This window comes from Bos javanicus, chromosome 3 (assembly GCF_032452875.1).
Source record: "Bos javanicus breed banteng chromosome 3, ARS-OSU_banteng_1.0, whole genome shotgun sequence".
NCBI classification, from domain to species: domain Eukaryota; kingdom Metazoa; phylum Chordata; class Mammalia; order Artiodactyla; family Bovidae; genus Bos; species Bos javanicus.
The window spans coordinates 70,782,441-70,795,846 of record NC_083870.1 but is presented as its reverse complement, the minus strand read 5'-3'; the positions used below and the strand labels follow the sequence as shown (position 1 = coordinate 70,795,846).

The window sequence follows — 13,406 nt, the reverse complement described above, 5'->3', positions numbered from 1 at the left end:
CCTGGCTCCCATCCCTGTCCCTCTCGATTCACGGTATGAAAACCATGGAAATCTGAGAGACGGGAACTTGTACTTTGCATTCCAAGGTGTAGCTCTGGGAGATTGCCAGCCTCTTTAAAAAGACTATCTAGTTTGGTCTTCAGGACTTCAGGACAGGACTGAATGCTTGGTCACCAGAACCAAGCATTTAGGAAGTCAGGTGCCTAGACCAGTGAGCCTGAGAAGAGCATGTCTGGGGAAAGGAAGGATTTTCTGACCTAAAGGGATGGGCATCACACAAGTGCTGAAAGTTGGTATAGCTGAAGTCCTCAAACAAGGAAAATGCAGAGTGCGTGGATGAAGTAATCAGAGGCCACTACAGTGTAGCAGACATCAATGGCCCTGGCAGCATATACTGAGGGAGGAGAAATCAGAATTATATCCAGGGGAGGACAGAGGTTAGATACCAACTTCTCTAACTATATCTGATCAGTATAGAGACTGTCCCTCTGGAACTTAGATTACCTTTGCTGAGAAAAAGTTGTGGGAAATGATTAATTTGTCTAAGCAGTTGCTTCAAAAAGAAGAAGTTATTTGAACTCTCAATTTTAATAAATAGGAAATTGAAAGTATAGCCTCTAAAGGAGGATTTCAAGATTGACGTGTGTGTATTCTAGGTATAATTACATTATCCAAAAGAAATATATAGTTGAAAATCTCTGGGTTTCCCATTTATCCTCCATCATACCCTGAGTTCATTTATATCAATAGAAATATGCATGTACAAAGAGAAAAGCCGCTGTGAAGTGTAATATCTGACTTGGACTTTAGAATCATATAGACTCAGAATTTATTTCAGATTCCTCTACCTGCTAGCAAATCTGGATTTTCTCATCTATGAGATGAGAATACTATACACCTTGCAGGATTGTATAAGGTATAAATGACAAAATGCATATAAAACACTTAGACTAGTGTCTGGCATGCTAAGCTTTCCATCTTATTATCTGTAATCTTATTGTTGTCATTGTTATTTTATGAATTGCCGTTTGTAGAAATCACTGTCTTAGATCCTTATCTGTGACTTATGGTCAATATAATCAACGAGTGGTATAAATTAATCATGGTCTATGTTGAGAATTTCTTCCTGGAAAAATAGTTTTGTAGTTCTGCTTTAGGCCAAATTCACATTCATTTCTATTAGTAGCATGCCATAGGATGTTGATTTCCATTATTTATATTCTATCAAGACGAATTCTATCACAAGTCACCATTTTCCAACAATCTTTACTTTGGCTTAGGAGAAAACAATCCTGAAAGATGATCTAGGTAGTTTTAATAGCTCTTTCTGAACCTCAGATGTAACAGAATGACTTTCTAGATTAAAAGAAATGCCCATCAAGGTGCATATGGATAGATAATCAATGGATGGAGGCAAATAATCGTATGGAAACATTTACTCTTTATCTTTGCTATAGTTCTTTTAAATAGACTGATTAATTCCTTTCATGATTTCACCCTTGAAACCACAAACTATTTAGTTCTTTGTAATTGTTGCATGACATTCCATTTGGCAGTCAGCTTATTTTTAGCCAGACTATCAAAGTATTTTTCAACTGGACTGTCACTGCACTTGAACTTGGAATCTTGCAACCTCAGGAACTGCACTGGGGAAAAGAAGAAACTTCTAACAAATGGGAAATTATAAATCCAGACCAACGCAAACTTGTACTGGTAATTATTCCTGTATCTTTAAATGTAATATAATTCAGTAGGTAGTATATATAGTTAACATTTCACTGGAATATCTGCTAATTTTTGCAAGAGGACAAGACAAAATTTATGCAAAAGTGTTAAGATTATCTGAACTCAAATTATTTTTTCTCTGAAAGATCTTTAGAAAAAAACACAAAATTTCTTATAATACTATAGTGTTTTAGTTCCTAGGTATAATGCTATAGAAAAAAATTTGGAATACTGTTGCATATAGGGATTTTAGGATTACATGTTAAGTATCTAGTACTTAAAACCTAAAAACTCTTGTCTAGCAACTAGAGATTGCTATAATTATAATGCAATAAAATCAAATGAAATAAGTCAAATATATTCTTCTATATAAATATATTATCCAGTATCGAATGGGTTTTTAATTACTACAATTCTATATGATTGCCTTTTGAATATAAACATCTGCATTTTAAACCCAATCAGTAATTTAAATTAAGTATTGTTTAATTCAGAGTAAGAACAGAGTTTTAATCACTTATATGTTATGAGCTGTGTCTACATTTTGCAAAGCACAGCTATGAATCAGTCCCTTTTTGTTTTTCTTTACTAGATGAATGGAAGAAGAAAGTCAGTGAATCTTATGTTATTGTAATAGAAAGATTAGAAGATGATCTGCAGATCAAAGAAAAAGAACTTACAGAACTGAGGCATATATTTGGGTAAAGTTGTCAGAGTTATTATTTCTATGTATGTGTCTTCATTGTTGATCTAGTTTTTAGCTATACCTATGTTTAAAAATGCAACTCATGTAAACTTCAACATTAACCTTAGAATATAAGGTTATATTCTAACCTTTCATATAGCCCCTGACCATTCATATAGTCCCTAAAATACAAATATATTGCCTCCTTAAAATATGCCTTGCCTGTTCCCATCACTTAAGTTTAAAGAGAGAGGAACCTGAAGGTTAGCCTTTGAAAACAAACTGTTGCTGATCTGAATAATCTTTAGAATTAGATCACTCTTATAAGCCATGCCAGCAACAAACACTAAGACTTCTCTTCTCAAATGGTGATGGAATACTGGCCACATTTTTCTTTTTGGACTACTGGAGAACTCCAGATGTATCAAACCCTTTGGTCCCTTGACATTGAAAGGCTGTCTCTTAATGAAACTGAGTATCGCTCTGCCCTTGAACAAGCCTATAACAATGTGTAATATTGGCTTCAGGCTTTCACTGGGTTTTGTTCTATGATAACAAGATAAAAATAATCTGGCATAGTGTCACAACCTTGTAAGACACAAAATGTTCAGAAAAGAGGGGCAGAGCCCTTATACACACTAGCAACCTTCTGGAGAAATTGAATGTGGCATTGAGAAACAATATATTTTGGAGAGTCAATTTGAGTTAGCTGCCTGACTGAGGAAAAGTTCCATGAAGGCCAATTAGCCATGTTCACTTATAGCTGTGTTAATCATATAATACTTTTATAACAAAGAACTCTATCCATTTTACTTGGAAAATAAAGGTAATAAAGCAATGAGCAAATGACATATTTTTAAGAAAAAATTTAGATATAGTAAACATACAAACCTCACATAACTGGCAAATAAAACCACCCATGTATAATAGAGTTTATATAAAATTGTCAGTGGTTTAATAAGGCCTTCACAAATATTCAGTTTATAGTTTGGGAAATAGTTAATTCTCTATGTTATTTAGCCCAAAATGATTAACTCCATTTTGACACTTTGATGAGATACCCTGGGATGGCTTTTGCAAGTATTATCACATACTGTCTTACGGGAAAACATTTGAAATTCCTATAGAGATGTGACTGACACTGTGGTATAACAGATTTATGCATACATATTAATTTTGTTGGAAAAAAGCTATGAATATAAAACTTAATCATAAGTCCTCTAGTTCTTATTGACTCAGATAAATATGCTGAATAAGATGTGATTAAATTAGAGATTTTCCTCAACTTTGTCATTTTTTTTTAATTTGGGAAGTATTATGCAAATATGTCAAGGCTAATTTAAACAGACATATCCTTCTAAGGATTAGGCTTGAAATGTACTTTTTCTCTCAAATCGTATCAACAACAAGTAGCTGTTTCTACACGTCCTGTTCTGGCCTACTTTTCTCCTAAATTTCTACTATATGTGATGAATGTGACCTCCTTTTTGCTGATTAGTATTGTAGGGGGCATAGGTGAAAGACAGGAACCAGTGTAACTTATAGTTCAGAATTTATTGTGCCAGCTATATTCAAGGTGCTATTCCAGATACATCGAATATGAACCATTCATTATTAAATCATCACCATGACCCTGTGTGATAGGAAATATTCATTGTGGTGGATAATAAACTAAGGAGTAGAGACGATGGATCTTGTCAAGATCATTTGGTCAAGTACTGGAACTATGATTTGTAGCGAGGTCTACCCAGCTCCATAGAGAGAGCTTTTCCTACCACATCCTGATTCTTGTTCCAGGAGTTCACAATCTGGTTGAGGGGAAACACATATATAAATATCTCACAGAAGACAGTCTATGACAAGCGCAAAGTGGAAGGAAAAACAGAACAGTTTTCAAATATAAAAAATATGAAGTTTGATGTCTTGATTTATTCATTGGTTTTTATAAAGCATTCCAGATAAAAGGCAGAGTTAAGTAAGTATATATAGGCAAGAATGGATGAGTACCATGGAAAGTCTACTACAACCAAGAAAACTTTATGTCTTGGCCATCTTCTCTAAGTAGAGTAAAAAAGCTGTTTCAGTCAGCATTTACAGGCAATGTATCCTTAGCTATATTGCTTTATCTCCTTGAGCCTCATTTATACTGTAAAATGTAATTACAGCATCACAGGACTTTAAAAAATGATGTCAAATTATGAATACAGGGCCTAATGCACAGTATGCATCGAATAATTGGAGGTATTGATTATCATGATTAATTGGATAAATAAGGGCAGTTTGAAAGACTGAACACCTTATTGACAAGTAGGAGTAAATTTGACAAGTTTAGTCAAAGTTAAGAAGTGAGAAAATTAGGATAAAGTGTTTTTTACATCAAGAAGACATTTTCAAAAATAAAAATGTAAAATGTTGAAACAATTCAAAATAGTGCCAAAATCTGATATATAACTTTTAAAGCTTGCGATCAAGAGGGATTGGAACATTTTTCAGACTAGAGTATTAGAAAGTTCATCAAAATGGATGTCAAAGATGATAGGGCATTTTGAGGAAAGGAAGATTGGTAGCCTGGTGCTGAAGCTGTTAAAGAAGCTGTAGAAATGTCCCATTATCCAGAAGTAATAATGAGGCTGAGGCCAGGATTACCCACAGCCTAGAATCATGTCTCTCCAAGGGCTAAGGACCTCCCACAGTTTTCTAACAAAAATTTTAGATTCCATCATTCTATCCCATATCAAGTGAATCAGAATCTCTGGGGCTGATTTCCAGAGACCTGAATTTTTAACAAGCTTCCCCAGGTAATACCTTTGCATACAAAAAATGATACTTCAGCTAAAGTTTGGAAACGACACTTCCAGAAAGATATCTAAGTTGCACTGAGAACTCTGCTTGCTGTGATATTGGTAAAGGGATGAGGAACATGAAAACAGAAAGCAAGGCAACTAGTATGGTCTATAGAGAGACAAGGAAGCAAACAAACAAAACATGAGTACTCTGCTCTGCTATCAAGGCAAACAGCATCGGAGGGAAAGAAAGTCAATCCTGCCTAAGGCAAAGTTCTGAGATTTTTTTCTTTTCTCTAGAATAAAATGATAGATGACAAGCAAAGAAAAAAATGGAGTATTGAGAATATATTATAAATTGTCTTGCTCATTGGCTCACACAACAAAATTTTAAAAGTAATTAAGTTTAAACAGAATTACACGGACAGAGGAGCCTGACGGTCTACAGCCCATGGGATTGCAAAGAGTCAGACACAAATGAGTGACTGACAGCAAATATTTTATGAGATCACATTTAATTGAGCATCTAGGACATTTTAGCTGTTAAATCTTAGACTCTTTCTCATTTTGATTCATGCTTTATGTAATGTAAGGAGTGCTTCAGTGATGGACAACTCTGTTATGCTGCTTGACATCAGGCTTCCCCTGAACAGGCAGATAGCAGGAAAACTATCGAGTACCTAAAATGAATCATTTAATACTAGAGTCATAGATGAAGGATCACTAGTGCAAACATAAGTTTGTCTGGTGTTTTTTTTTTTTTTTTGCAGTTTTTTGGTTGTTTTCATTTGTTGAAGTTTCTTTATAGCAACTAATCCCATTCATTAAAAGAGACTTTCTGCCTCATAAAGCAAGAATTCAGTTCAGTTACTGACTTATGTCACATCAAATACACAATCTCCAGTATAGCTTTCACTCACAACATAATACAAAGCAATATAAGTGCTAAACTTAAAAAAGACAAAAAGAGCTAAAAGATGATTGATTATGCTAATTTATAGCAGCTTTGCAAAGGGAACTTGATATGGGAAAGAAGAGGAATGGAAATTGAATGTTCCTTCATCTTCCATAATAAAGTTGCATTCACTCTTAATTTTGAACATTTCTTAAGATAATAGATGAGAGACTGGAAAAGATGAGTAAATAGAGAAGCAGAAGAAGGAAAGACAAAAGTGGTACCCTGAAGTACATTGTGTGGTTATTTCCTCCTCTGCACCATTTCTGTTCTTTGTGTTTATCAATATAATAACACTTACTACTTGGTGTTATCAATTTACAGGTCTGTCTATTAACTGGTATTAATATATATGTTCACTAAAGACAGCTTCTTTGTGTATTCAGCTTTATCTATAGTTGCATTTATTTTTAATACCTATTTGTATATCACTTGAAAACAAATTGACAGTTTAATGCCTACCATTTGTCAGGCATGCACCTAGGTATTTTAAAGACTCTTGAGAGTCCTTTGGACTGCAAGGAGATTCAACCAGTCCATCCTAAAGGAGATCAGCCCTGGGTGTTCTTTGGAAGGAATGATGCTAAAGCTGAAACTCCAGTACTTTGGCCACCTCATGTGAAGAGTTGACTGATTGGAAAAGACTGATGCTGGGAGGGATTGGGGGCAGGAGGAGAAGGGGACGACAGAGGATGAGATGTCTGGATGGCATCATCAACTCGATGGATGTGAGTTTGAGTGAACTCCAGGGGTTGGTGATGAACAGGGAGGCCTGGCATGCTGCAATTCATGGGGTCACAAAGAGTCAGACACAACTGAGCAACTGAACTGAACTGAACTCATATAATTGTAATTGTATACATGTAAGGTGCTTTGAGCACCGTAACTGTCACATGGACAACACTCAAAAATGTCAGTTAAAAACTAATCATCATTATTTATGTTCACATCTTTCTGGGGTATGTATTGCACTTACCATTTTATACCTGAAGAAAATGAGGCTAATCAAGTGAAACTGGCTTGAACCAGGTTACACATAGTTCTCTCTAATTTAGTACCTTGCTCACTTGTACTACCTTTCCCTCTTTTTTCCTCCCTCTATTCTTCTCTCCCATCCCATACTGGAGGGAAAATAAATATGGATAATATTATCTTTGAAAAGTTTTCACCTTCACAATGCCACTGTACAGTTTTGCTATGTCCTGTGTATTAGTACTGTCGCTACATGTGGTAGTGGAGGAATATAATTTACAATCCCACTCCCACCCCTTGGTGATACATGGACTTCTTCCACGATCTTTGTAAACCACTTATAAGTTCGCTTTCCACATGCAACTTTTGAAAGACTTCCAATTTAATTGTTTTGTTTCAACGTTTTTAAGTCTTTAGAAATTTTAGAACTATGTTTTTCTGATTTCATCATCAAGCCTACTTTTTACCTGCTTAATCTGTAATATATCTATAGAGATCCCCAAAGAAGTTATAATTTTTCAGTGCTGTCACTTTTCAACATAATCAGAAGAACCCTATTTTTTTCCCTCATTTTTAACCTTATTTTGACATTGAATAGATATACTTTGGTCAATAGTGTATTAACACTTTGAAACTGTGAAATGTCTCACTTTGAAATTGATTAGGTTTAATGAATAAAAATAGTCAAAAGTTTATCCCATTAGAAAGCAGTTGCAATGTTAAGAGGAATTAAAAAAAAAAAAGAAAAAAGGAAAGAGAAAAATAATGAAGGCATTTTCTGAGTTGTATCTTCCTGCTTCTTTTCTTCCTGAAAAGTTCCTCTGGCCCCAGCTGCAGTCCACCATACTTATCCAACAAATGAAATATCTCCCCTAAATCTACTTTTTCAGAACTATAAACAATTATGAAATTTAGCTGTTATAAAATGAATAGCTCCAGAAACAATACAGGCTGATCTTGCCTAAAAAGAGTGAAATTCTCTATCAGGGCGCTAAGTAGAGTGTTGAGGGAGGAAATTACATCTTAATAAAATTGAGTGAAAGATTATTTGGTATGTTTGGTGAGTGCATTGTGTTAATTAACAATGAAACAGAAAACAAACAACAAACAAACAAAAAGATCGCAAACCAAAAAGCAGAGAATTCACACTGTCCCAAGACTGTTTACCTCTCTATATCCTTTCTTGCTTGTCTACATAAAACTTAGTGGGGTTTACTGGTGGCTCAGATGGTAAAGAATCTGCTCACAATGCAGGAGACCCGGGTTCAATCCCTGAGTCAGGAAAATCCCCTGGAGAAGGGAATGGCAACCCACTCCAATATTCTTGCCTGGAGAATTCCATGAACAGGTGAGCCTGGTGGGCTACAGTCCATGGAGTTGCAAAGAGTTGGACAGGACTGAACAAGTAACACTACTACTACTAAGTAAAACTTGTTATGAATAATAGTTTTACAGGAATATTGTGCAAAAACATTCAAGCAGCTTGATCTCAAACTCTCACTCACTCTCTCTCTCTGCCTCTTTCTCTTTAACTTCGTACTTAACTCAGTTTTACTGGCTTTCTCCATTTTATCCTCCTTCCGATCTTCCCTCCCATCCCATGCTACCTTCTTCTTCCCTTTCTACTTTCCTATCCCTCTTCTCAAATGCAAAGCAAAATAATAAAAAAGTTAAAATAATTAATACCAATAGTCTCAACACTCTAGTAAAAATAATTATTACAGCACTAGTACTTACAAAAGTCTTAAAAGATCTAACTCATTTAAACCTCAAAATAACCCTATGAGGTAAGAATTCTTATTATATCCATTTTATTTTCCTTAACTACTTTCATTTCACTTCAGTTGCTCAATCATGTCCAACTCTTTGTGACCCCATGGACTTCAGCATGCCAGGCTTCTCTGTGCATCATAAACTCCCAGAGACTGCTCAAACTAATGTCCATCAAGGTCATGATGCCATACAACCATTTCATCCTCTGTCATCCCTTTATCCTTCTGCACTCAATCTTTCCCAGCATCAGGGTCTTTTCCAATGAGTCAGTTCTTAGTTCTTCTCATCAGGTGGCCAAGTATTGGAGCTTCAGCTTCAGATCAGTCCTTCCAATGAACACCCAGGACTGATCTCCTTTAGGATGGACTGGTTGGATCTCCTTGCAGTCCAAGGACCTCTCAAGAGTCTTCTCCAACACCACAGTTCAAAAGCATCAATTCAAAAAAAAAAAAAAAGCATCAATTCTTCGGCACTCAGCCTTCTATATGGTTCAACTGTCACATCCATATATGATACTGGAAAAACCACAGCTTTGACCTTATGGACCTTAGTTGGCAAGTAATGTCTCTGCTTTTTAATATGCTGTTTAGGTTGCTCATAACTTTTCTTTCAAGGAGCAAGTGTCTTTTAATTTCGTGGTTGAGGTCACCATGTGCAGTAATTGTGGAATCCAAGAAAATAAAGTCTGCCACTGTTTCCATTGTTTCCTCATCTATTTGCCATGAAGTGATGGGACCAGATGCCATGATCTTCATTTTTTGAGTGTTGAGTTTTAAGCCAGCTTTTTCACTCTCCTCTTTCACTATACAAAAGGCTCTTTAATTCCTCTTCGCTTTCTGCCATAAGTAGGTGGTGTCATCTGCATATCTGAGGTGATTGATATTTCTCCCGGTGATTTTGATTCCAGCTTGTGCTTCATTCAGCCCAGCATTTTGCATGATGTAGTCTCAAAAAAGTTAAATAAGCCAGGTGACAATATATAGCCTTGACATACTTCTTTTCCAATTTCTACTGGTCTTTTGTCCCATGTCCAGTTCTAACTGTTGCTTCTTGACCTACGTATTTCTCAGGAGACAGGTAAGATGGTCTGGTATTCCCATCTCTTTAAGAATTTTCCACAGTTGATTGTGGTCCACAAAGTCAAAGGCTTTGGCATAGTCAATAAAGCAGAATTAGATGTTTTTCTGGAACTTTCTTGCTTTTTTCTGTGATCCAACGGATGTTGGCAATTTGATCTCTTGTTTCTCTGCCTTTTCTAAATCCAGCTTGAACATCTGGAATTTCACTGTTCATGTACTGTTGAAGCCTTGCTTGGAGAATTTTGAGCATTACTTTGCTAGCATGTGAGAGGAGTGCAATTGTGCAGTAGTTTGAACATTCTTTGGCATTGCCTTTCTTTGGGACTGGAATGAAAACACCTTTTCCAGTCCTGTGGCCACTGCTGAGTTTTCCAAATTTGCTGGCATATTGAGTGCAGCAGTTTCATAGCATCATCTTTTAGGATATGAAATAGCTCAGCTGGAATTCCATCAACTCCACTAGCTTTGTTCATAGTGATGCTTCCTAAGGCCCACTTAACTTTGCATTCCAGGATGTCTGGCCCTAGGTGAATGATGACACCATTGTGGTTATCTGGTTCATGAAGATCTTTTTTGTATAGTTCTTCTGTGTATTCTTGTCACCTCTTCTTAATATCTTCTGCTTCTGTTAGGTCCATACCATTCTGTCCTTTTTTTTTTTTTTTTTTTTTCTTTGATATCATTTAGCTCCAGGAATACAGTAACATGTCAAAAACTCTTCACAACCTCATGAACTTTACAGTCCATGGAATTCTCTAGGCCAGAATCCTGGAGTATGTAGCCATTCCCTTCTCCAGAGATTCTTCCCAACCCAGGGATCAAACCCAGGTCTCCCGCATTGCAGGCAGATTCTTTAGCAGCTGAACCACTAAGGAAGCCCAAGAATACTGGAGTGGGTAGTTGATCCCTTCTCCAGCAGATCTTCCCGACCCAGGAATCAAACCAAGGTATCCTGCATTACAGTCAGATTCTTTATCAGCGGAGCTACCAGGGAATCCCCAACTCTTCTTTATCTACCACCATATCTCAATAATTTTTAAATGTATAAATGAAAGAATGAATATGCTTCATAGTGTTAGTTTGCAAACTTGGTCTGGGAGATACTGGAGAAATACGTTTCTGTGTATTTCTTGGATATACATCCTGGGAATAGGTCTTATTGATGACTTTTCTGTTTTTATTAGGGTTTTTTGGGTGGGTTGGTATCAGCAGCATCCATTAAAAACTACACAAGAAGTTACAACCAGCCGTTTGAAACCTAAATGATCGATTTTGGAAACTAGATGGCCCAAAACAAAATTTGGCCTTCTTTCCAACTTCTTTGCCTTTACCTACATTTCAGCCAATGAATTAATATAAGAAATGTATCTACCTATCTTTAGATTTTGCCTTTGCCAAGTGTTCAAATGTTAAATTTTAATAAGTTTCCATTTGTGATCATGTCACATATTTCCTTGAAAGGATGGGATCATGAGAAGAAGTTTAATTGGATCACAAAACTACTACTTTTCAGGATAAAAGATAAAGGCTAAGGAAAGAGTTCATTATGTTACAACAAAGAAAGTAACCTTTGGACACAAAACAACCATTTTTAATGATTAAGGACAGAATTTATTATTAGAAGTATATTCATAATAGTGACTTCATTTTAATTAGGAACTTCATTCATGCCCCAGCAAGCACTGTGAACTTATTAGGATATGTTAAGTTACAGTATGGCATGGCAGGTGATGAAAAATGTAAGGGAGAATTAAAAAATAAATTGAGCTTAGAATATTAGAATATGTAAGTGATATTCATTTGGCAGCGAATTTGACATGTACAGTTCCTTAGAAGAAGCAGAAGAAGAGAAAAAGAAATATCTATCCCAGGAATGATTGCTTTAAAATCTTGAATACTTTAATTGCATGTGTCAAAACAGAAATATTTGACTATAAGCAAGTGGGAAGTAAGAATTAGAATTCAAATATAGCCCCAAAGTTACTCTCATTAAAAAATTACATTCCAGTCATTAAAATTTAGATTAAAATTTTACTATTAAAATTGTACTTGACTGCCACTGTGGGAATCTATTTTCTGCTTATTCATTTTGTTGGCATTCACAGAAGCTGCATGAGTTTAGGGAGAGTAGAATTCAAGAATTCAAGAGGAAAACAAAAATAAGAGACTACAGCTCAGTTTTGACAGAATGCTATTTAGCACTCTATACTGATTCACACCTGTAAAGAAGGACCCAGCAATCAAACCCGCTGGGTCAGGTTACAGCCCATGGAGTTGCAAGAGCAGGACACAACTTAGCGACTAAACCACCACTACTACTGATTCACTTATGAATGGTCAAGTCTAGTATAAGATTTAATAAGTTAAAGAATGATTGGTAAATAAAAAATCTCTAATTAATTCATATTTTCAGTCTTATGTAAATAGACATTCATTTGGTATTTTTAAAAAAATAAAACATTGGATGTTAGCACTTTACTTTTCTGTTTATTCAGTATGTACTTCCTTTGCAAAGCTGCTTGGAGCATTAAAGATCAGGATTAATGCTAAGGTCAGTGCAGGATTCTATCTAGTACACATATTCCCAAGACTGATGCACTTAAATGATCTGGGAATTAGTGACTAGTTTCTATCAAATAGACTGTTGAAAGCAACCTGAAACAAGCATTAAGAACAGAGGTGGAGCACACAGTTGATGTTCAGTAGATGCTGTGCCAGACTGATTGAATATATCATCAAAGCTAGATCATGGAAAAAGAAAGCAATTAAGTCTATCTTCTCAGTAAAATGATTTTCAGCACAACCTTTTTTCCTTTGGATTTTGTTGTTCTTTTAATCGCTTCAGTGTTAATACCTTCCCCATAATAATGATGCTGCTGGACTTGCATCACAAAACCGTGATAGTTTGCGCTGTGAATCACTGAGTGTTGCTCTGAATCACTGATAGGTGCTAGGTGTCACGACAGTGAACTTAGTTAAAATAGGGAAACTTACAGTTTGTCAAATGTGAGAGGTCAAAGAAGGTCAAACTCGGTTTGAAAACTGTGCTAAAATTCTCTCAAGGGAGAATGGCATTGAAACATGTAAAATATCATGTAAGAAATGAGTTGCCAATCCAGGTTCGATGCACAATACTGGATGCTTGGGGCTAGTGCACTGGGATGACCCAGAGGGATGGTATGGGGAGGGAGGAGGGAGGAGGGTTCAGGATGGGGAACACATGTATACCTGTGGTGGATTCATTTTGATATTTGGCAAAACTAATACAATTATGTAAAGTTTAAAAATAAAAAAAAAAAAGATTTAGACTACAAAAGGAAAGTCACATATTCACAGTAAACTTTGCTAAAAATCAAAATAATATTTAATAACATATCATGTACCAAATAATGTAGAAAGTACTTAATCTCATTTTCTTCACAATGCAATGTCAT

General features: G+C 35.7%; 1 protein-coding gene across 5 annotated transcripts in view; it reads left to right on the top strand.

Moving 5' to 3' along the window:
* Window positions 1-1,612: 1,612 nt before the first annotated feature.
* TNNI3K (TNNI3 interacting kinase) overlaps window positions 1,613-13,406 on the top strand; it is a 351,063-nt gene continuing 339,269 nt past the window's right edge. For all 5 annotated transcript variants that reach the window (XM_061411584.1, XM_061411580.1, XM_061411581.1 and 2 more), the window contains exons 1-2: window positions 1,613-1,713; window positions 2,318-2,426. In XM_061411584.1, coding sequence (XP_061267568.1) covers window positions 1,674-1,713; window positions 2,318-2,426 — 149 coding nt within the window. In that variant the 5' untranslated portion in view covers window positions 1,613-1,673. The remainder of the gene's footprint in view (window positions 1,714-2,317; window positions 2,427-13,406) is intronic.